The 22,836-nt window shown below is 51.3% G+C and overlaps 8 protein-coding genes across 8 annotated transcripts; 3 read left to right on the forward strand and 5 right to left on the reverse strand.

Moving 5' to 3' along the window:
• Nucleotides 1–551: 551 nt before the first annotated feature.
• Nucleotides 552–4,658, forward strand: BO83DRAFT_411860 (methionine aminopeptidase; the record flags this gene model as incomplete). Its single annotated transcript, XM_025534352.1, has 10 exons — nucleotides 552–598; nucleotides 954–1,075; nucleotides 1,159–1,754; nucleotides 1,813–2,076; nucleotides 2,131–2,292; nucleotides 2,344–2,430; nucleotides 2,695–2,757; nucleotides 2,972–3,124; nucleotides 3,201–3,479; nucleotides 3,561–4,658. 10 exons carry the CDS (start codon nucleotides 552–554, stop codon nucleotides 4,332–4,334), a joined length of 2,547 nt encoding a protein of 848 aa, XP_025383124.1. The 3' UTR covers nucleotides 4,335–4,658.
• Nucleotides 4,659–5,094: 436 nt separating this feature from the next.
• On the reverse strand, nucleotides 5,095–6,815 carry BO83DRAFT_156297 (putative integral ER membrane protein Scs2). The gene is made up of 7 exons (XM_025526281.1): nucleotides 6,594–6,815; nucleotides 6,454–6,524; nucleotides 6,366–6,388; nucleotides 6,238–6,296; nucleotides 6,061–6,176; nucleotides 5,902–6,006; nucleotides 5,095–5,835 (listed from the first exon to the last, which is right to left on the reverse strand). Exons 1-7 carry the CDS (start codon nucleotides 6,631–6,633, stop codon nucleotides 5,392–5,394), a joined length of 858 nt encoding a protein of 285 aa, XP_025383125.1. The 5' UTR covers nucleotides 6,634–6,815; the 3' UTR covers nucleotides 5,095–5,391.
• Nucleotides 6,816–8,413: 1,598 nt separating this feature from the next.
• BO83DRAFT_420947 (UBX domain protein) lies at nucleotides 8,414–9,662 on the forward strand (the record flags this gene model as incomplete). The annotated part of the gene is made up of 2 exons (XM_025534962.1): nucleotides 8,414–8,707; nucleotides 8,773–9,662. The coding sequence occupies exons 1-2, from the start codon at nucleotides 8,623–8,625 to the stop codon at nucleotides 9,660–9,662; spliced, it is 975 nt and encodes a 324-aa protein (XP_025383126.1). The 5' UTR covers nucleotides 8,414–8,622.
• Nucleotides 9,663–10,079: 417 nt separating this feature from the next.
• On the forward strand, nucleotides 10,080–12,269 carry BO83DRAFT_382544 (RAD52 DNA repair protein RADC). Its single transcript, XM_025532252.1, has 5 exons — nucleotides 10,080–10,134; nucleotides 10,203–10,590; nucleotides 10,657–10,836; nucleotides 10,888–11,062; nucleotides 11,115–12,269. Exons 1-5 carry the CDS (start codon nucleotides 10,127–10,129, stop codon nucleotides 12,146–12,148), a joined length of 1,785 nt encoding a protein of 594 aa, XP_025383127.1. The 5' UTR covers nucleotides 10,080–10,126; the 3' UTR covers nucleotides 12,149–12,269.
• A 322-nt stretch (nucleotides 12,270–12,591) lies between these two features.
• On the reverse strand, nucleotides 12,592–14,252 carry BO83DRAFT_370639 (4-hydroxyphenylpyruvate dioxygenase family protein; the record flags this gene model as incomplete). The annotated part of the gene is made up of 4 exons (XM_025529908.1): nucleotides 14,100–14,252; nucleotides 13,289–14,038; nucleotides 13,064–13,228; nucleotides 12,592–12,976 (listed from the first exon to the last, which is right to left on the reverse strand). Exons 2-4 carry the CDS (start codon nucleotides 13,948–13,950, stop codon nucleotides 12,592–12,594), a joined length of 1,212 nt encoding a protein of 403 aa, XP_025383128.1. The 5' UTR covers nucleotides 13,951–14,038; nucleotides 14,100–14,252.
• Nucleotides 14,253–14,993: 741 nt separating this feature from the next.
• Nucleotides 14,994–15,602, reverse strand: BO83DRAFT_441318 (uncharacterized protein; the record flags this gene model as incomplete). Its single annotated transcript, XM_025536327.1, has 4 exons — nucleotides 15,476–15,602; nucleotides 15,348–15,403; nucleotides 15,116–15,279; nucleotides 14,994–15,023 (listed from the first exon to the last, which is right to left on the reverse strand). The coding sequence occupies exons 1-4, from the start codon at nucleotides 15,550–15,552 to the stop codon at nucleotides 14,994–14,996; spliced, it is 327 nt and encodes a 108-aa protein (XP_025383129.1). The 5' UTR covers nucleotides 15,553–15,602.
• Nucleotides 15,603–16,393: 791 nt separating this feature from the next.
• Nucleotides 16,394–17,836, reverse strand: BO83DRAFT_403069 (ANP1/MMN9/VAN1 family protein; the record flags this gene model as incomplete). The annotated part of the gene is made up of 4 exons (XM_025533589.1): nucleotides 16,394–16,776; nucleotides 16,827–16,874; nucleotides 16,931–17,562; nucleotides 17,664–17,836. 4 exons carry the CDS (start codon nucleotides 17,834–17,836, stop codon nucleotides 16,394–16,396), a joined length of 1,236 nt encoding a protein of 411 aa, XP_025383130.1.
• A 1,398-nt stretch (nucleotides 17,837–19,234) lies between these two features.
• On the reverse strand, nucleotides 19,235–20,759 carry BO83DRAFT_156439 (putative HLH DNA binding domain protein). Its single transcript, XM_025526282.1, has 2 exons — nucleotides 20,530–20,759; nucleotides 19,235–20,468 (listed from the first exon to the last, which is right to left on the reverse strand). Exons 1-2 carry the CDS (start codon nucleotides 20,586–20,588, stop codon nucleotides 19,370–19,372), a joined length of 1,158 nt encoding a protein of 385 aa, XP_025383131.1. The 5' UTR covers nucleotides 20,589–20,759; the 3' UTR covers nucleotides 19,235–19,369.
• Between the last annotated feature and the right edge of the window lie 2,077 nt (nucleotides 20,760–22,836).

Raw genomic sequence — 22,836 nt, forward strand, 5'->3', positions numbered from 1 at the left:
GGAGTGTTGGGAGATTGTAACTTATCGGTGCTGGGTCGGGATAAGATGAGAGAAGGAAATCCGCCGCTCTTCGGGAGGCGGAGCTGCGTCATCGGTCGGGTTTATCTGATCTGATCCGGTGGTGGATCTTACTTTCTGACTTCGTAGATATACTTTGTGCTACGTTGTATTTGGTGCTATGCTTGGGTGTAGATTGTGTATCTTGATCTCGGAATATTGTTGAAGTGATCTATGAAGTGATTTTATTGTTTGTTCTCTTGTTATTTTTCTTGTTCTGGGTTACTGGTGTTTTTGGTGTGCATGTAGGGATGTAGGTTCATGTATAGTGGTTCTAGATGCTGTTGCATGACAACGTCGCTTTGTCCCTTTTACTAGGCCATTATGTATCTTTCATGCATACTATCCCTTTTTCTTATTCTTTAATAAATGTCAATGGTCCAGTCAGGCAGGTTTCTGCAGGCGTCAGACGCACGCGACCATTTGCAATGCTAGCGTACACTGATAGCTACACATATAGAGCCCCTATTTTTGTATAGTTGGTAGTAATTAGTATGGCCAATGCATTCAATTTGTACATGCAGATTGTACCTGACCTGAAGTTTCTCCACAGCATCAATCTAGACAACCAGCTAGGGCTCCAATACTAACTAACCAGTTGGCGCCGCGGAACCCTGAAAACAGCCAAAAGGCAACCTTCAGGCTTGGCATTGACCGTCTTTTCCCCGACGGTTGCCGCTTTGCCCTCATTTTTCTTTCCCCTCCATCAGCCCACCACCAATCCATCCCGGTTTGCCCAGCTTTTCAACATGGCTGCCCAGGCTAGCGAGAAGCTGCAGAAGCTCGACCGTAAGTCACTGAACGACCCCCGTTGCTGATCTTCGAACCCTCCTCTGCCATCCGTTCGCAGTAAGCTGATAAGATTTCCCCGCTCGTTCTCTAGTCAACGGTCAAAGCGGCGACGCGAAGGCGGACGCCCCTGCCGCTGGTCAAGCACAAGCCGGAGAGGCGGAGGACGACTCCGACGACGATGAAGTAGAGGATGGAAATGCTGCCGGCGAGGGTGCAGCCAGCGGAGGTGCGCTTTCTCTCCACGGATTACCCACCCCCCGGGCCAAACCCAGAATTCTCCCCGCACTGACCAAATCCGCGGATGTGCAGCCGCCAAGAAAAAGAAGAAGCGCAAGTCCAAGAAGAAGAAGAAGGGAGGTGCCAAGGTCCAGTCCTCTCCTCCGCGCGTTCCCCTGTCGACTCTGTTCGCCGGAAAGGAATATCCCGAGGGTGAGATCGTCGAGTACCAGAATGAGAATTCGTACCGCACCACCAACGAGGAGAAGCGCTACCTCGACCGCATGAAGAATGACTTCCTGCAAGAGTACCGTCAGGCCGCTGAAGTGCACCGTCAGGTTCGTCAGTATGCGCAGAAGACCATCAAGCCTGGTCAGACCCTCACGGAGATTGCGGAGGGCATTGAAGAATCCGTCCGTGCCTTGACTGGTCATCAGGGTCTTGAGGAAGGTGATAACCTCAAGGGTGGTATGGGTTTCCCCTGTGGTCTCAGTATCAACCACTGCGCGGCCCATTACACCCCCAACGCTGGCAACAAGATGGTGTTGCAGCAGGGTGATGTCATGAAGGTCGATTTCGGTGCCCACATCAACGGCCGCATCGTCGACAGTGCTTTCACCGTGGCCTTTGACCCGGTGTATGACCCTCTCTTGGCGGCCGTTAAGGATGCTACCAACACTGGTATCCGCGTATGTCTACAGTTTCTATCCTAGTACCGGGTCCCTGGTTACTAACAGCTTGATGTAGGAAGCGGGTATCGACGTCCGCATGAGCGACATTGGTGCCGCCATCCAGGAAGCCATGGAGAGTTACGAAGTTGAAATCAACGGGACCATGTATCCCGTCAAGTGTATCCGGAACCTCAACGGTCACAACATTGACCAGCACATCATCCACGGTGGCAAGAGTGTTCCCATCGTCAAGGGTGGCGACCAGACCAAGATGGAGGAGGGTGAAGTGTTTGCCATTGAGACCTTCGGTAGTACCGGAAAGGGTTACGTGAGAGAGGATGTAAGTTGTCACATTAATTGGCTAGAACTGATTCATTTGCTAACTGTTCCGAAGATGGAAACCTCTCACTACGCTCTGATCCCTGATCACAGTCAGGTTCCTCTGCGTCTCTCTTCGGCGAAGAACTTGTTGAACGTCATCAACAAGAACTTCGGTACTCTTCCCTTCTGTCGCCGTTACCTTGACCGGTTGGGCCAGGATAAGTACCTCCTTGGGGTGAGTGAATCCTCTGCTTCTTAATGTGTCAATGCTAATCAGCTGGTGCAGTTGAACAACCTGGTCTCGTCCGGAATTGTCCAGGACTACCCGCCTCTTTGCGATATCAAGGGCTCCTACACTGCCCAGTATGAACATGTACGTCTTTCTGCATCTCTCACGATCTATAGACATACAGCTAACCAGATGACAGACGATTGTCCTTCGACCCAATGTAAAGGAAGTCATCAGTCGCGGCGACGACTACTAGGTTGAACTATCTTTGGTCGAGGGTTTAGGGATTGTATTACTCCAATTAGCCTTATTTGAAACGAACCAAGTATATGAAATGCATGTTAACTATTGACCAATGATGCCGATGATTATGTATAACTTTTTCACCGAGTAATAAAAAGCGTAGAGGAAATCGGACCATCCGTGGACCCGGGTAGCCCCACGTGGAAAGCATCCGCTCCGAAACTCACGGTGTTCTGTTCCTTGCGCTCTCCCTCATCAGCCCATTTCTCTCTCCCACACTCTCTTCTTCCTCCTTCCTACTCCTTGGTCGCAGTCATCTATGGCGTAAATTGCCACTTGGAAAGTCTGTCATCTCATCCCCTAATCGTCCCTCGCTATGTCTTCGTCCGTCGTCGAAGCCACCGCGGATGCTTCACCGCATCTCCGCGTGTCCGCATCCAAGGGCCAGGCTGCGCAAGCTACCCCCGATAAAACAGAGCCTTCCACCAGAATCGACCCTCCAGAAACATCCGCTGTCGATGATCACTTCTTTTGGACATATACAGAGGAGCCGCATCGCTCCAGGCGACAAGCCATCATCAAAGCGCACCCGGAGGTATGCATATACTTCTCCGTGGCCTTTTCCGCCAAATAATCATTTACTGACATGACACCCTTTGTGCTTCCTTCAGGTCACCAAGCTCTGCGGACCAGAACCCCTGACCAAATATGTCGTTCTGGGCGTCGTCTCTCTCCAGGTCCTCTGCGCCTACCTACTCCGCAATACCTCCATGTTCGACTGGAAATTTCTCGCAACTGCATACGTGATCGGAGCCACCTCGAACCAGAACCTCTTTCTCGCCATCCACGAGATCTCCCATAACCTCGCCTTCCGGTCAGCCATGGCCAACCGTCTGCTGGCCATCTTCGCCAATATCCCGATCGGTTTGCCCTACAGCGCTGCGTTCCGGGTACGTCGGACCCCCAAACCACAGAAGAAGCACATAAAACAAGTATCCAAGAAGCTAAAGCTAACCTCTCCCGCTGCACAGCCCTACCATCTCACCCACCACAAGTCCCTCGGCGTCGCCGGCCTAGACACCGACCTTCCCACGGCCGTCGAAGCCTTCCTCCTCGACTCCCTCCTCGGCAAGGCATTCTTCTGCACCTTCCAGATCTTCTTCTACGCCGTCCGCCCCATGTTCATCTACAGCCCTCCATTCACCTCCATCCACGTCCTGAATCTGATCACCCAGCTCACCTTCGACTACGCCCTGACCAAGTTCTGCGGCGGCTCCCTCCAACCCCTCCTCTACCTCCTCCTGAGCTCCTTCCTCGCCGGCTCTCTCCACCCCTGCGCCGGCCACTTCATCGCAGAGCACTACTTCTTCTCCCAAGTTGGCCACGGCACCGAATCCATCCAAGAGCAAAAGAACAACCAGAAGAAGAAGCCCCACCCTCTCGACTCCCTCCCCCCACCGGAAACCTACTCCTACTACGGGCCCCTCAACTTCTTCACCTACAACGTGGGCCTGCATAACGAGCACCACGACTTCCCCGCTATTCCCTGGACAAGACTGCACGAGCTCCACCGCATCGCTAGCGAATTCTATGAACCCCTCCCCTGCCATCACAGCTGGGTGTGGGTGATCTGGACGTTCATCCTGGATAAGAACGTCGGCATGTGGTGTCGGGTTAAGCGTGCGCAGGGCGGTCGTGTCGTCGGTGGTGGGGGCGGACGCGCAGGTGAGAGCATCTCGGCTTCGTCGGCTGGTCCGGAGGGCGAATCGGGAGATGGGTGGAAGGAGAGTGAGATTCAGAATTGATTTGGATCATCATCTGTTTTTTTCTTCTCTCTACTACATGTTGTATGTATCATGTGTACCGTCCACACGGTACCCTTTCTCTGTTTTGTTTTGATGACCTGTGACATACTATACTAGAGATGATATCCCATGGCTTTGTTGTTTCCATCATGAAGAACTAACTGACTGCATGGTGCTGGTACCTGCTGTCGATTATATGCTGGGATTGACTGACTGATTTTATTTACATGACATGATGTCATTTTTCATCTATCTACCTCCTTATTCTTCAAAGTACATGTGGCATAGTTGAGTATGATTTAGTTTGTGTATAGTTACTTTACCAGTATGGGAAAATCAATGATTATTTATTGTGTTTTCACACGCTGAGACAACTTTTCCGACATACAAGTACAAGAAAAAAAAAAAACGAGCAATGCAATAGACATTTCAATGGCATCATCATGATTAGCTTTACTGCCTGACTGACTGAAACTATGGACGCGTGCATTCGTCTAAACGGTTATGTCGCTGGGAACACAAGACTGGGCAAGAAGACTTGAAAAGGAAGACAAGAGAATAATAAAGGAAGTAATGCTGGGATAGAGTCAGGGGTTAAGGCATCCGACCAATTGGAAAGTTGCAAGGGCAGAGAAGATGGGCCCACGCATGGTCATTCCATGGAACGGACAGAACCGCCCCTGCCTCCCCATCTACTGCATCATCTCATCACAGCCGCCGGGAGCAATTTTCGGACACTGGGGTAAAGGTTGTGGTAATAAAAAATGAAAAGGAAAAGCAAAAAAAAAGAAAAGAATAAAGAAAATGTCAAGTGAAAGGCCGTACCGAGGTGCCAGATAAGCCAGCTGTGAACGGAGCGGCAAAATGATATAATAGTAGGTATCACATGGATACCATCTTTGCCGATGTCGACAAAGCTGTTGAAGGAAATTGGCCACTTCAGAAGAGAATACAGTTGGTTGATAGAAGCGGATGGCGGGTAAAAGATGCTAAGAAAAAAGAAAAGAAGAGCAAGCGAGCGCGGAGCACAAAGAAGACGACTCAAAAGACTGAGAAATTAAAAGAAGAAGTATGCGATCAGGAAGCTGAGGAGGCACAAGCCAGCGACCATCTGCACTGGCACGCCTGCCTCGGCAGATTGCGGCTGTTGCTGCACCAATGGCGCCGGCGCCTTTTCGGTTTCACCTCCGATCTTCCGCTGCCTCAGGCCCTGATCTGCCAGCTTCTCCTTCAGCGCCAAAATCTGAGCATTAGCCTCGGACAATTGGGCTTTCAGATCATCGCTTGAACTTGCTGCCCCGCCCATCATGGCCGACTTTGTAGACGTGGCTGGGCTCTCAGTAATCGCTTGTGGGGTCGACACTTCCCGCTTGGGCTTATCGCTGAAATCTGGCGGTGGGATCGGTGACGTGTCGTTAGCGCTTTTAGCAACTGCTGCAGCAGGTGTCTGGAAGTTTGCATTAGGAGAGGTGTAGGCTGGGGGTTCTTCTTCCGGCATAGTCTGAATAGAACAATTAGTTATCCGATGGCTGGAGATCCGAAAAGGGGTCGGTGAGGGGTTACTTACGCCATTCGTTTCGGTGACTTGTTCGGCAGCTGAGGAATCATCTGCAGGCAGCCAGTTCACACGGATCTTGCGTTCTTGAAGCGAGGCCTTAGAAGACTTCTCGAACTATGGGTTATGTTAGATCGCTGCCGGTGGGAATCACCATGAAATCAGACTTACAATCGAAGTAACATTGGCGAACTCCATATCGCGAGTGACGGCAACAGTCTGGACTAGGAACTTGTCCTTGCACTTGGCATCATCGGCAGGTTCCTCCTTCATGGCCTGAAGCAGAACTATCAAGACCGTCAGCCATTGCGCAACGGCACCAATCCAACGAAACACCGAGAAACCAACCTTGAACGTCGACATTCTTTCCAGGATCTATCCGGCCCGAGTTTGGGCGAACACAGTAACTATTCCATGTTAGACCGTTGTTACAACGATACTAGTATGTCGAGTGACGAAGGGGTGTGGCCACGTACTGTTTAGGGGCAGTCGTTTTGACCTGGAGGGAAAGTCGTTGTTAGCCAAGGCAAGCGAGAGATGTCCAGGGAAGTTGATATAACGAACCTTGAAGACCACCGGCTCAGCGTTGTCATTCTTCAAATGCAAGATCTGGCACACCTCACGATCGAAGGGGCCTGGGGATTTAGTCAGCTTCGGATACTCTCAGGAGGGCAGTATATAGATAGATTCAGGGCACCACGTACGCTTGAATCCCAACTCCGGGGGCTCGAGAATAATAGACATGTTGGATAGAGGGTGAAGAGTATGTCACACAGGAAGGAAAGGGATGCGCGGGTGAAGTAGTGTACAGAAGGATGGTCCCAGCAGTGCGGGAGAGGGTGGCCCTTAGAAAGTTAGAATGAGAGTGCGCCGAGGAAAGAGGATCAGTCGCGAGGGAAGACAGCAGCAGGACCCGCCGAAGAAATAGATACCTAACGAAGACTGGATGATAAGGAGGGAACTCGGTCAGAAGTAGTCAACGACAAAGTGGATGCCAACCACGAGGCAGAATGATTAACTGTTCAGGCGCAACTCTCCGTTTCGGGGGGAGCGAGACGGAATCCAGTTGGTCTCGCCGTCGCAACTGCTGGTTGGACCGGGGTGCTGACTCAGCTACGGCCACGGGGGCACTGGTCAGGTGATGTCATCTCGGGGTCTGGCAATGGCCGTTTGAGCCTCGTTTCAAGCCAGCAAAGTACCTGCAGGAAGTGCAGGCAATCTGCATCCTCTCCATTTCTGCTCGCTGTCTTCAGAAACCAGAGATGGGCTACTGCCGAACAACGCTCACTGCGGTCGCTGTCGGCTTCCATTGTCTAGACTCCATCCACTCCATTTGCTCCGTACCTTATTTACTACGGAGTACTCCTGTCGGTTCTGGGTCCTGACTCGGGATCCACTATAATGACATCGTCTAAAAATAATCAATCAAATGGCTCGAGCTAAGTGTCCACTATCTCTAGAGATGGGCGGATGTCTTGCATACCATTAGCCTTCTTTTCTTTTTAGTTTGGAGCGGAGATTTTCCAGTTGTCACTTTGCAATAGGGTGATTCCCTCTTTCCAAACACTTTGCCAGCTGGTCAATCTTGAATCACGACGCTATTCAGTGACTCAACACGAGGCTATCTTGTCAGTTCGTTTACTGTACAGCTCTATCCAGGCACGCCGTCACACCGAACTTTTGAAGATTAGCAGGTTTCATGGGTACCAAACTTTACTGCTGAAGCGGGCTCTAATGCCAACAGTGATCCTCGATCCGGGGCGCCCTATGCGCTTACTTTCCAGGATTTGCGCCAATCGTGCTGAACAGCTGTTGTTCGCCAGACACCATGCAACCAAGAAGCCATAGGTACCCAATCTCCCAGATTGGTTTATGACGGCTGTCAGGCGCCAATATCACACATCTTCCGGAGCCCATTGGTCGATCTTAAATTATACTGTCTGCTCTATTGTTTCTCGGGGGCCTGTTGAGGCATTTTCAGAGTCTCATCATAGATCGGCTCTGTCGGCAATCTAGCAAAGCTGAATGGCAGCTAACAACAGCTTCTTCTTGATCACTGGCAATGAATCGTTTGAGATGACGGGCGAATGAGTGTTTTACAAATTCTGCACGATCTGGAATCAGACGCGACTCCAGTAGCTAGGGTTTTTAGGGGCGTTCTGTGTTATTGTAGCTTAACATAGGCACTGTAACAGTATGACGGTCTTCACATTGATCCTGATTTGTATAATTATTTCGGTGCGAGTAGTGTCCTGAATGCGATTTGCTATCTTATTCCAGCCCGCACGCGCTCGAGTTTAGGACCTTGGACATTGTATCAATCCTGAACTGGATTCACAAATGTCCACAGACAGTGACTGGAAAAGAGAAACATGTAGACCTTCTCCAATTGTAAGAGCTCCAGAGAAAGGCTGGAAAGGTCCAGAACATTGGTGTACCTGATGCCGCTTGGGGTCGGCCTATCTGGGCGGCGGGACATCCGCAGCCGGCCATCTATCACTCAGCTCAAGCTATCGATACGTCACCCGCACGCCCAGCTCTTCCCAACGCTCAAACATTTCCCCACTTTATCGTCGCTTTCTCAAGGCGCCATATTTGACTATAGTTTTCATCAGCACCGGGCGATACCATATTTACAACTCGACCTGTCGGTTACCGAGCAAAGACGAGCCCTTTACCCCGCTTTTGAGACTTTACCACCTTACCCCCTCCGAACTCACAGCCAGTGTCACCATGGCCTCCTCCGATCTGGACCAGCTCATTGAAATGGGCTTTGACAAGGAAAGATCCGAAATTGCAGTGAAGAAGGGCAACGGCAGTATGTTACTCTCAAGCTCAGCTACAGTGTGTCGACCGCTGACAGTCTTCTGTAACGCTTTGCAGTTCAAGGTGCTCTCGAATGGCTGGAAGCAAATCAGGACAAGTCACTGGAGGAAATTAAGGAAGAAGAGAGTGAGGAGGGCCCTGCACTTCAACCGGGAGAGGAAGCTCGCAGCTTGGTGTGCAACGAGTGTGGCAAGAAGTTCCGGAGCCATGCACAGGCCGAGTTTCACGCGTCTAAATCCCAACACGTTGACTTCTCCGAATCAACCGAAGAGCTTGCTCCTTTGACTGAAGACCAAAAGAAGGCAAGGCTTGAGGAGCTTAGACAGAAACTAGCGGAAAAGCGGGCGGGGCAGTCAGAGCAGGACAAGATTGACAAGAAGAGGAATGAGGTACGGATGGTTTCGACTACGATTGGAATTGAATTGCTAATCCTCTCCCAGGAAATCCGCAGAAAGGCCACCAAGGACTCTCAAGACGTTAAAGAAGAACTCCAGCGAAAGCAAGCGCTGAAAGAAGCTGAACAGAAGAAGAAAGAGAAGCTAGCAGACATCGAGGCCAAGAAACGCGTCAAGGCTAGAATTGAAGCTGACAAGGAAGAGCGGCGCCTGCGGGCTGAACGAGAGAGGGCTGAACGTGCCGGTGTAGCACCCCCTGCTCAGCCTGCACCAGCCCCGGCGGCCACCACGTCTGGTCCCGTTGCCTCGAAGCCCGCTTCGGCCTATACGGAAACCCGCTTGAGATTCCAGACATCTAAGGGAAATATTATGAAGACTCTCCCAGTGACTACCACGCTCTTTGAGGTCGCTGCAGCTCTGCAGCGGGAGGACGGAATAGAAGTACACAGCTTTGCGCAGAACTTTCCCCGGAAGGTCTTCGATGCGGAGTATTTCGGCGAGTCCCTGAAGGACCTGGGGCTGATTCCTAGCGCAAGTCTTGTTGTCCAGTGATTGCACCTATATGGTCCTTTCTAGCGGAGCCAATTGAGAGCTTAAATGACGATATCCAACAAATCACCAAATAATTGGTGATGAGGTTCGTAATGATTTTGTTTGTGCCTTAAAAGCAAGGCTCGCATGAAGAATGGTAATAGAATGCCAGCATCGCATTAGCACAGCACGGAAGCTGAGAAGTAACCGAAATAATCAGAAGCCTAAATCTAGCTTAGAATTCACCTTATCGATTCTGGACCTCCTGACTCCTGTCCATCAATTTCGGTAGATTAGGCAGTCATTCCTTAAAGTGATACATACAGGCAGCTATATCATCACGTGATGACGTGATAAGGCGTGTCGGTATCGATCACGCGTCGACACGCCTAGAACTAGCATGTTTGATTGTCATTCACTAAAATATCCCACTGGTGGCTTTCAATGACCGCCGATTTTGATAATTCATTGTCTTTACTATAATAATGCCCGCGTAAGTAAACTCGGTGGCCCCGTTTCTCCTCCTCCCTCATTTACTTCAAAGGTTAACCGCGTCTCCAGTGTTGGCGACCAGCACCGAGGGAATCCAGCGTCCATCATGATGCCCAACTCCACTGGAGCGATCACCGCGAATCCATTCGAAGAGCCACAGCGACGAATTAATGAGTACACTGCCCAGGAGATCGCGACTTTGCAAGCTCGTCTCGACAAGAAGCTCGGCCCCGAATACATCTCTTCCAGGCCTGGGGCTGCGGGACAGCGAGTACACTACCTGTCGGCCGATAAATGCATCAACCTGGCGAACGAAGTTTTCGGGTTTAATGGCTGGTCAAGTTCGATTCAGAATATTCAGATTGACTTCGTTGAGGAGAGCCCGAATACTGGGAAGATCAGCCTCGGTCTTTCTGTCATTGTGAGAGTGACTCTGAAAGACGGCACATATCACGAGGTAGGCATCACTGTGTTGCAGCGAGCTCGTCTAGATCTTGACGCTAAGCCTCTCGAGTGGTCTTAGGATATCGGTTACGGTCACATCGAGAACTGTAAAGGAAAGGCTGCTGCTTTCGAGAAGGCTAAGAAAGAGGGGACAACCGATGCTCTAAAGCGGGCTCTGAGGAACTTTGGCAATGTCTTGGGCAACTGTGTCTACGATAAGGACTATGTCTCGAAGGTCACCAAAGTAAAGACTGTACCGGTATGTGGCCATTCTGCGGGCACTCGATTCACGATGACTGACTCGCTCTAGGCTAAATGGGACGTCGACGAACTTCACCGTCACCCAGACTTTGTTCCCAGGAAAGAGCCCGTAAAACCAAAGCCCAGTCCAGAGGACGATGATCTGCCACCTCGGCCCACAGACGTTGGCAGGAACAGTAGCCTCGACGACTCAATGGCATTCGATGGCGACGGGGAGTTCGGAAGTAAGTACAATGCCATGTCACGAACGCTTACAACCGCTAACCCTCTCCCTAGGTGACCTATTCGATGAAGCCGACTTTGGGGTAGGCGGGGCAGGCAACCCAGACGAGGTCGTACTAGGACCAGAAACACAGAAGCAACCACCGACGCCTCTAAACGGGCCCAACGTACCTCGACAGCCGTTCAATAACAACGCTCGTGCACCAATGAGGCCCAACCCAGCCATGGTAACGCCATCCAAGCCAGAACGGCCCTTCAACCCAGCACCCGGTGCCAGACAAAATCCCGCTCCTCAGCCCTTTAACAGCAGACTCAACCCTTCCGCAGCCCAAAATCAGCCCGCACCTCAACGACAATCCATGCCTCCTCAAGCTCCCCAGCAAAACCTCCCCAACAACCGGATGGTCCCACCAGCACAAGCAGCCGCCGCGGCATCAAACACAAGTGGTGCCGTGCCCATCAAACGTGAATTCGGGGCACCCACCACCAACGAACCCCCCAAACCGCAAGACACACTTCCTGGCACACCCTCCGCATCATTCTTCTCAGCTCGCGCAGTCGACCTCCTCCGCGATAACCCTAACGGGATCCCATCCGGTGCCCCAGTCTTCGACCCCCACGCGGAGAGTCCCTCCATCCGCAAGACCGCAGGCATCGACCACAACAAGAGCCTTCCAGTCTCCAGACCCATGCTCGCCGGAACCGGTGCCGCCTCCCCAGCAACCAACAACGCCCGGGACTTCGTCAACCCATCCCAGGATATGAACCGCAGGATCGGTGCCCCGGGCATGAACAGCCCCATGAACAGACCTATGACCACATCATCTTACCGGCCCTTGACACGGCCCAACATCAATGCCCCGGGTGCAGCTGCGGCTGCCAATCGTGCATCTACACCAGGCCTCGCACCGCAGAACATGAACGGAAAACGACCCCCCTTGTCTGATGTGACGAATGCCTCGAACCCGAGTGGTGGCAGCGGGCCTGCTCCACCGGTAGGCGTTGAGAACGACCCGAAACGAGCTAAGATTACCCCGGGTGGTGCTGCTGCGCCAGCGCCGCCGCAACAGCCGCAGCAGCAGCAGTGATGATATGCTGCTATATTACAGTATCGTTTATGATGGGGTCTAGTCTCGGTATTCTTGCAATGAGTTAATATCTATGCATAGGGACGGCGTTCAGGGATGGGGAATGGAATGGATATTGGCGGGATGGTATGGATGTTGTATCTTTCGACATAAGATGGTTGAGCTAGCTTGTATCAAAGTTCTTGATCATTTTCTTCTACTTTTATAGTGACGCGAAGATAATCTACCTAGATTAGCCGTATTCGTTCCCTACCTTAATTGAACCGGAGTACATGAGCCACAAGACACTTACGTAGCTACATCAAGTGTTGACAATAGTACTATAAAGCAACCCACTCCTGATTTATTCTGGCAAAGTCAAATGATAGCAGCAACCACTCCCTTCTACCCCAGTCCCTAGTTCCCATTTTACCCCACCAACCTAGCAATCAATCAAAGAATACCTACAAATTCCCTCTCCCCTCCTGCTCCCTCTCAAACGCCTCAAACAAACTCCTAAAATTCCCCGCCCCAAAGCCATCAAACCCCTCCCTCTGGATAATCTCCAAAAACACCGTCGGGCGATCAACCACATGCTTCGTGAAAATCTGCAGCAAATACCCACCCTCATCGAAATCAATCAATATATTGTATTTCTGAAGCAGGTTGATGTCTTCGGCTAGGGTTATATTCGCGGATGCGAGGCGCGTGCGCATGTTGGCGTAGTAGGTGTCTGGGACGGAGAGGAAGGATACGCCGCGGGTGGTGAGGTTCTTTACGGCTTGGAGGATGTTCGGGGTGAGAAGGGCGATGTGTTGGCATCCGGGGCCGTTGTAGTATTCTACGAATCTGGCGAATGTTAATCAATAGTCCGGGGAGGGGGGTTGTTGTTAGGAAGAATGAAAGGGAAAGTGGGAGGGGGAGGGTATGACGTACTCTTCTATTTGGGACTTTTTGAGACCGGTGGCGGGCTCGTTCATGGGCATTTTGATGATTTCGTTGGGCGAGGCCATTACGATGGAGCGCATTGCGGAGTATTGGGAGCACATTTCTTTGTCGTCGACGGTCCAGTAGCGGTGGAAGTTTAGGGCATTCTCGTAACTGGTGGTTGTGTTAGTGTATAGTATGAAAGGTGTTATGGGGATGGGAGGTGATGCTTACTACTTCACGATGCTGTCTAGGCCATTCCAGCCTTGATTGCCCACGCAATGGTCGATTTCGATCACGTCAATCTCGGGAAGTAGATCGTTCAGTCGATCCTGGCCGGATACGGCTTGGTATCCGGGGAGGAAGATCCCTTGATACGCGGATCTGTTGATCAGCGTATGTGCTGTGTCGCCGTAGGTCTGGATCGTAGCTGAACGGACCTCGCCGCTGTCATCTTTAAGGAGTTGTGGTTCCTGGATGGAGATGGCACCGTGCTGGAGGGCGTGTTCCCAAACGCCAATGACATCGTCGACGGCGAACGCGATGTCTTTTATGCCATCGCCGTGCTTGGTGAGGTGTGCATGGATCTCATCCAACTGCTGGCGGTCTGCGCCTGAGCCCCGCTTGTCCCAGGTGTTGTTGGGAGAGGTGATGGGAGCTGTGAGAACGAATCGGGCGTTTCCGTTGGTGACAACATACGAACAGCTTAGGTGGGAGCCTGTTTCTGGTCCGCGGTAGGCAACGATGCGGAAGCCAAATTGGGCGACGAAGTAGGTCGCCGCTTGACGGGCATTCCCGACATACCATCTAATGTGGTCGAAGCCCGTGTAGTTTGGATTGATATTGCGAAGTACGGCATTCTTGCCTGCCTGTGGTTGACTCTCGTTGGACGGCATGATGAGGTCTTGAGGATACTGATGCTTTGGTTGCACGACTTGAGAGGTTTAGTTTGAGATGCTATGATGGCGTCACATATTCAGGTATCTGCCACGTTCTGTTAGTGCTGGGTTACGTGTACATGCTCTCCGCCTGTAGGAATGCACACCTAGGGGTGCATGCATCGCCGCAGTCAAGTTTATCAAGGGTGACGCAAGATCAGCCTTCTCTGTATGCGCGATGAAGTACTGTTGACTTGGAGTACGACTGTAGCACTGACTCGTCCAGTTCTTGGCCGCTTCACTGAGATTTTCAACATATGATACTGTCGTGGGTATATTCGCTTTTTGTACCTTGCGCCAGTAGAATCTCTTTATCATTGGGAGGCAAATCAAGAGAAGTGTGACATGCAATGCTCGTCACGGCCATCCGGCTAGTACTTGATTGTGACGATATAATGAGTGTGCTGTTGATCATCAAAATTAGGTTTGGATCCAATCACGGAGAAACAAGTTGCCAGCAGCCTTTAAACTGGAGGCTCAAATCACGTCCTTCCTCATGTATACTGCCAAACCTAAAACCTGCGTCACGTAAGCGTGGCCGAGCAAACACCAGCCGAGGAAGAACTTCAGCCATCGCAGCTCAACAGGGAAGCATCCAGACGATATGACGCATAATCATGAGCAACACATGGCGCAGAACATCATCATGTCCTTCTGTAAGTAGACAACCCGGGACACGGCCCATGGAGCATCGTGCCCCAGTCATGAACTAGTCCTGCACATGCAAGTTCCCAGACTCGACCCCTGAAAGGCACGATGACTGCCGAACCTAACATGACCAGTCACTTCATAGTGCAAATGCGTGCTGCCACTGCAGGCACGTACTATTGTTGCGCTGTCCTACCTTGCACTAGCCAGGCGCAAAGCATTGCATGAATAAATAAACCCACTTACTCCAATAGTATCAATAACCAAAGGTACTATCACATTTGCTATGCAATAAACTGAGTCATTCATATATACCATGGAATGTGATATGTGACAGGAACGGAAAAGAAGATCTACAATGCCAACCGAACGGCAGACTTGAACTATAGCCGCCCACATGTCAGTAAAAAGGTACGCATGGTGAATGGGCCTGCCAAAAGGGGGAGGGAAGCAAAAGCAGGGAATAAACACAAACCGGAATAATCTGCGCCTTGTCCATGTCCCACACTCCACTCTTCGTGTAGATATCATTCCTGAGGAGCGCCTCGGCTTCCTCCTTGGTCTCCGCCAATACCATCATCATGCTTCCTTGGAAGGACAGGGATTCGCCTTCTGCGGGGTGCTTGTCGAGCATTGCGCCTTATTAGGGGAAGAAGTCAGCAACGGAGAAGCAGGAGAAAATAGGGAGTGTGGCAACTATGATGTACCTCCCGCAACCACAGAGCCGGCTTCGACGAGGGGCTTGACTCCTTCCAGGTGTTGACTGTTCGGTGAAGCCGGTGTTGTCAGTGTTTGATGACTAGACTAGAATGAACAGGTGAGGGGTAGTTCTTACGGGCGAACTTCCAGTCGCTTGGCCATCATTCCCGGCTTGTCCGGGAGGATGCAGAGAAATTCGTTCTTGGCAGGCATGGTGTTTATGTTTTTGTCTTCAATGAAGCCCAAGCAGAAAAGGTGTAGAGTGTGGTGAGAGGGGAAAACTGAGGGGAAAGTCCGGCAAGACGAGAGATCCGATGGCGGGAAGTGGAAGCGGGGAAAAGGTGGGGAGGCAGGAGCAGCACTTATCCGGTGGATCTTCGACTATTCCTACTATTAAAACCTATGACTACTATTAAGTTCCTACTACTGCTACTAGCTTATCGGTTTTACAATCATAACAAGCCCACCAGATTGTAGCCTATATATGTATGTACATGGACGCCAAGCACCATGGCCCTATTCCTCTGCCTCTTTTCATCGACCTCCCTGAGCTACTGTATAGCTCATCCAGAAACGGTCAACTGCTCTAACTGCAGATAATGCGTCAAGCAGACCCCGGGAGATGAGCAATAGCTTGAGAGCACCATGCCGGTGAAAGGAGCCCATGGCTTGGGCCTGGAAGAACAACGTAGGCTCCAACCAGAGCCCGCTCACTCGCTCTCTATGAGCTTCCAATACCGCTGAACACTGTCCCCGTAGCGCCAACAAAATCAGACATAACCCTAGCACGCAATACAAAGAAAGACTTAATTACCGGCGTCGTGAGATATCCGTCCCCGCGTCAGAAGAAATGCAATCACGAAAGAGAAAAAGGAAAGAAAAATCGAAGAAAAAGTATTCAATAAAAGCGTTAAGAGGAAAGCCTCCATGCAAAGAACCGCTGCAAGGGCTCGGATGTACACGGGAACGGGGTATTCAGGCGTCAAAGGATGAGATGTGGCAATAGGTGTACCACTCAAACTGCGAAAAAATGAGAATCAACTCAGGAATGCAGCTAGTATGCCTTGCGGCCTCCGAGGTTGCCAGGCTTCTCATCCGTGTCAATGTGCCAGACGACGTAGTTCGGAAGACCGTACACCTGGTATCCAGCACGCTTGGCCATGCGGGCGAATCCCTCAGTTTCAGCCTGGTTCTCAAAAGCGTAGGCCGGGAAGTTGATGCCAGTCCGGTGAACATCGGCCTTCACGAGGATGTTGACACCGCCAATACCGTCAAGCTCAACTTCCTCATCCTTGTTCTTTCTCCAGTCACCCATGCCAACCAGGTAAGTGCGACCAGTGTCGTACTCCTTGTAGCCTTCAGCCAGAACAGTATCCGGGTCGAGAGTCTGCCGAAGCCGGCGTCCCTTGTCCGATTCGATCCACGAGTTATAGTCAACTGCAAGAGTTAGCAAAGCGAGGATTGTGAAGGGAGTTTTGTGTACATACATCGACCTTCGACATCAACACCATCACGGTAGCGATGGAACCAGATGTCTGCGACAGGGTTAGCACCTTGAAAACGTGGTTTTCATAGAGGCGTTGCAACGTACTTGGAACCAGAATATCCCTGTCGTGAGCGATGAAATCTTCAATGATGCTATCAGGACTGTCAAAGATATCAACATCTCTCCAGTAGACCCAAGAGTGATCAGGTTTGAGAGCCGAGTAGAGCAGGTAGTTGCGGGCGCGACCGATAGCCTTGCGGCGCGGGCCTTGAGCAGCAAAAGAGTGCCTGTCCTCGACGTTCATCTCGATATCAGCCCCAAAGTCCTTCTGCACAATTGTCGCGCTACGGAAAGCAATCTTCTCATCCACCTGGTCCTGGATCCGGGACAGCTCGGCGGTAAGAACAGCCATGGTGTCGTCACTGCAATCACCAACGAGGAAAGCCAGGTCAATGAGGTTGTGAGGGTACGTCAGCTTGTAGAGGAGATCGAAGTAGTTGACCAGATGTTCGGATGCGTCTCTCAGAGGGGTGAGGATGAGTACCCGCTCAGAATTCGAGATGGCCTGGGAGGTAGACTTGATGGGGTTGAGGTCGACGGTCTTGATGCTCGAGGAGTTCACTTCGTAGGCAGCGTGATGGTTGAAGAGGACAGGGGTCTGTGTGTGCGCGGTCCACTCGACCATTTCGTTGATGCTCATCTCCATCGGCGATTTTGAAGGGCCATAGCAGTAGAAGCTACATGCAGCCGTTAGCGTTTCCTGGTCGCGTGCCTGCAAGTCGTTGCCAGGGTCCGGGTGTCGCGGGCAAGCCCTGTCAACGTCGAGTCAGGTACTCACCTCTGCATCTCCGACGCTGACTTGCTGATGCCACGCCATAGTAGGACTACAAGACCAGTAATGGCCAATGAGACCAGAAAACGGGTCCGTGTGACCAGGAACAGAACAGCCCGCCATGGAGGCAGCCGTGCTTTGGCAGACTTCCACGTTACACCACCCTTGGGGAGCAACATCTTCGCGACGGGGGAGAAAAAGGGGAAATAAGATTATGAGTTGGCCAGGAAAGCGAGCAGAATGGTCTCGCTTTTCGTATTCAGAAACCGTCGACGCCTACAGCTAGGCGACGATTTCTGGGGATGGGGATGTCTATCGCTGGAACACCAGAGTCCAGGGAGATCGATCAATCTGTCGTGGAGCGGACAACACGATGCAGAACGGGCGGCGGAAGAGACGGACCGTCCGGGGAAGGGAAAAGGAGCGAGTTTCGACGCGATGCAGATAATGGCAGGGACGATCACACAAAATCGAGACTGAAATCTGACGGATCCAAGACGTCGACAGGGGAGGTCAGAGTTGATGATGCGATATGGAGAAGGGGGGGGGGAAGCCAGCGATCGCCCGGGGCAGGAAAAAGGGTAGGGAAAAGGCTGGCTGCGGGAGCGTGGTGCGGCACCGGAGGGCCCCAGCAAAGAAGGAGTAGGTTTCAAACGATTGTGAAGAAGCAGACGATGAACGATCAGAACACAAGGTGATCCGACCAGTTCTCAGTCAAGCGACACAGAGAAGTCCAGGGGAGGATAAGATGAATGGAATGGTCGTCGACAGAAGAGAAGTTCCAGGTTGACAGGGAAGATTCGACCCGCCGAAGTTCCAGCCAGACTCAAAGTCCAGTTGGCCGCTTCGGGATTGGCCCGCCGCTTTTAATTTTTCTTTTTTATTTATAGTCGCGGGTGACTAAGGAGACCCTTAATCAGCTGCATAACCCTCATCCACGGCATAACTCAACGACCGATTTGCACTATGTATCACTACTTCTACTACTACCACCACTAACAAATCTACTCGACTCTTCAAAAGGTCTACTACCTCATGCTTGAATGAATTACCCCACTACTCTGTACCCCATTCGAGTTTTACTTCTTTCAATCTTCATGGATAAGAATATTTTCATGGTCATCTCGCTCTATGCTGATAGTGACAAAAAATCACCCCATGGGAACCGAACCCTGAACAATAAGCAGAAGACATCACAAAAGAAATAGATACCGAAATCAGTCGTGTATGTATAGTAAAGCAGAAAACGAAAAATTCAATCCAATAAAACTGTCGCCACAATGCTCCAGATCCTGGCCAGTGAACAAGATAATTATAGCCTTCCCCAATATGAACACGGAAGAAAGATTGTACAGACACCAAATAAAACCATCCGTCGTAAATGCCTAACAAACGCTCTTTGCCTTTTCCCTTCTTTTCTTCCTCCCAAAATGATGTACACATTGCGCCTTTTCCGTGTTCGATAGGAGAAATGCGCAGGAAAGCTTGAGTCCAGTGTGGACTCTATATCAGACGGTAAACAGATCACGGTGCAGGAGACATCACTTGTCCTAAGTATATGTCGATGACGAACGCTCTCGCTATGCCAGAAATCACAGTTTAAATGAGATGAAAAACAAATTTGGGCTGCGCAACAGCCGCTCTGGGAGTGAACTCAAGGAGAATCATGACAAGGTTCCCTCAGTGATCGTGAAGGAGGCAGGTGCACCAATTCATGGCGACGGGATGATGGATTGACGCCGTGATACAGGCACTGAGTGAGGTCCGTGTGCGAACACAGGCGAAGAGGACCGTGTGATAGAAGGAGTGTGGGTAAGGTATGTATGTCCGAAAGTGAAAGCTGGCGCTGTGGGATGGGACTCAAGCCGAGAGGATTCAGGGCTGCTGGCGGCAATCTCGTCGCAAAATACCCGCAACCCGGGGAGCATGTTACGTGGCTTGGCCTCGGCGTGATGGATGATCGGCTGAGAAGTCAGGGGCTCGCTCTTGGGCGATCGGAACATGTGCTCGTATGACTTCAGCTGAAGTTCGAGCGCTTGGTTGCGCTCCTCTAACATCTGGTTCTCTTGCTTCAGACTTTTGATCTGCTGCTGGGCGGTTTGGTTCTGCTGCTGAAGACTGGATACCAACTGCTGCAACTGCATGCAGCGGATCTGGGGCTCCAGTTTCTCGGACAGTTGACGAGGCATTTCATTCTCCTGGCGGATCAAGTGGATGATGATCAGGAGCATGAAGTCGATGAGAAAGATGGCAGCCTGAACGATATGCTCCTTAGACTCTGGTAGGCTCTTGGATGGGTTCCAGCCGGCGCGCTCTAAGAAGAAATCATGGATGCGGCTGTCCAGCTCACGATGCAGCTGGCTGAGGTTCTTCCGTCGGTTTCCCTCTGCAATTCTGTGCTTTTCTCTCTGGTCGTCTGAATCCGCAGAGACCATGCTTTCCTTGCGCTTTCGCCCGCAGAGCTGCTGCAACGGGGGCTTGCGGTTAATGTGCTTGGGGGCGATGAGGTTCAGGAGTTCTGCAGGGGAAAGCTCTTGCGGCCAGTCAAAGGTCTTTTGAGACTGAACGGACTCTGGCCAGGAACTGTCGGCGGAGGTTGCTGGTGATGGGGGAGTCACAATGTGTTCCGCTTCAGGCCACGGCGACCTAACGGGAAAAGCGTCCTGGGAGCTTGGAGAGCTGGTGGCACCGATGTTGGTTGTGAACGGGTCAAAGGGGCCCCGGGGCAAGGGCTCCACGCGGGGGAGCGGGGGCAAGCGGCGGTCCTCGCTCATATCTGCCGTGCTGGATGCACTGGAGAGGGAACGCACACTGTGGGGGAGCATGTCACGTCAGACGCTGCATCTGTCGGCAAGGCTCAAAGATAACTTACGGGAGAGAACAACGGCGAGAAATGTCGTCAGCCATGGTGTTCATGTCTTCAAACATCATGGTGCTGATGGTTCTTGCTGCAGGTAAGATGAAAGACGGGGCGCTGCAGCTAGAGAGCTGTATGTCTGAGGTTTGTCTGTATGCACTGCAGGCAAGAGGGGAAATGTCTCTGATATGTATGTCTGCACCGGCGCGGGATGATTAGGCGTGAAGTAAACAAACCACACAGCCAAGAAGTATAGACAATAAGCTTCAAGGGGGAGGAGCAATAATAAGGACCACAAGGGATGATGATAGTAAATGAGAGTTCAGTGGCAACAATGACGCTGATACAATCAAGGGGGGAGGAAGAGGATGAGGGGGGTTTCTAAGGATAGAAGTAAGACAAGAGGAAACAATCAAGTTAATCCACGAGGAGCAGCTGAGATTTGATGATGAAGAACACAATGCTTCTCACAGAGCAAGACGGGAGGATCCCGCTGCATGTTTTATATGTTGGAAGCCGCAGGCGAGAACGAGGAGAGGGGAAGGAGGCAATGGATGAGGAAGTCGACGAAGGAGGGAGTGGGGAAAGACCAGAAAGAGCAGCAAAAGGACGCCATTGTGGTGGCGCGCTCAGACGTGCAGTTTGAGCTGGCAATGAACTGCATCGGAAGAGGAATGCGAAGGGTTGAGAGGATGCGAATAGTACGAAAACAGTAGAGTGTGTGAAAGAGGGAGAGAGAGAGAGAGAGCATTCGGGATGTATCACCAAGTGCTTTCTTGGGATCCTCCCCAGAAGCTAAACGGATTAGCTCGATCTGCGACTGCCTCAACAAGGAAATGGAGCATCGACGATGACATACAGATAGATGGTTTGATGGTGGTGGAGTCGTTGGATTCTCCATTTCTTTTTCTTTTTTCTTTTTTTATTTTTTAATTGTTTTTATTTTTATTTTTATTTTTATATTTTTTATTTTTTTATTTTACTTTATCTGTATTATTATGATTATTATTATTTCTGGTCTTCCTTGGGATACTATTCCTTGTGTCTACTACTACTTCCCTGCTTCCCCTACAGATTATCTGCAGCCTCCATCTCCATCTGGACCTTCTCCTTCTGCGCCGCTTCCTCTTCTGGTCATCGCCTCCACTGCTTCATCATCCTTCTTCCCTCCTCCCCCCCTCATCTTCCTTATCCTGCTGCTTCCCTTGCTCCCTCACCCCCATGAGGACACGCGGGGATGCATGAACAAGCTTCCGGCAGAGTTCGACAGCCCATCAACTAGTACTTTTCATTTTCACTTTCCATAGTACCCCCTCTAACAGAATGGGACATTGCTCTATCATAAATGGGCACAGACGCGAGGCAAAGCACCGGATCGACGAATCAACGTGCCATGATCCCGATGAACAAGAAGGAAAGTCGGATTGGGGATCGCAGACCCTTGATTTGTCACCGCTGCAGCGGTTTTCGATCTACACGGGGCGAAGAAAGGTATCGACTCCCCTTGCATCGCGGTCATCAATAGTCTGTTCGGGCCAATGGCCATGGTCCGTCCACCCAGTGTCCACTTCGGATCCTGGACCCAGGCGGCGATGCATCCGCGAAACCCATAGCGTCGAGGCATAAAACGTTCCCGTCGTTTGGACAAGCGCGGGCTGGTGGCTGTAACAGGTGTGGGAACTAGCTCTGCGGCGCTTATCCGTCTGGCCAGTTCGAACACAGGCCCAATTCCGAACCGGACAAGGTGCTGAAGCCATGGAGAAGCAAATTCAAACGTCAAATTATAGGGAACAGATCGGATCAGCCATCCGGACCATCCAGTTGGAGGGTATCAAAAGTCGTCTCGATCGCCTCGATCTTCCCAGACTCAGTGCCACTATAGACTACACACCCCCCTCCGTATATACTACTATGTATAGCACATGGTCTGCACGGGATCGAGGGCAAAAGTGAGGCCCACGGGAGCAGTCCCGGCCCGATCTTGTGTCTGTCTCGTCTTGACCTGCGGCCCATATGAGGGCATTTGGCCAGGAAAAGCAAAAGTACCAATAAAGGGTCATGAACGCCCAGAGTAAGAATGTACTATACATAATGATCCGATGCAGAGGCAGATGCAGGTTCCCCGAAAGCAGATCATAGCTTCGGCAGGAGGTGGAATAGGACCTAATAGCACGAAGCAAGGACTTCTAGGAAGGAAGCCAAAAGTACCTGGTACCTGAAAGAGCTGTGTGAGGAGACAATGGATCGACCTTTGTCAGATAGGAGGCAATGAGCGGCCGCAATCTGTCACGAGTCTCCACGGTTCTAACCTGTCTTCGCTGG

The sequence above is a fragment of the Aspergillus eucalypticola genome, assembly GCF_003184535.1.
Source record: "Aspergillus eucalypticola CBS 122712 chromosome Unknown BO83scaffold_36, whole genome shotgun sequence".
NCBI lineage: Eukaryota > Fungi > Ascomycota > Eurotiomycetes > Eurotiales > Aspergillaceae > Aspergillus > Aspergillus eucalypticola.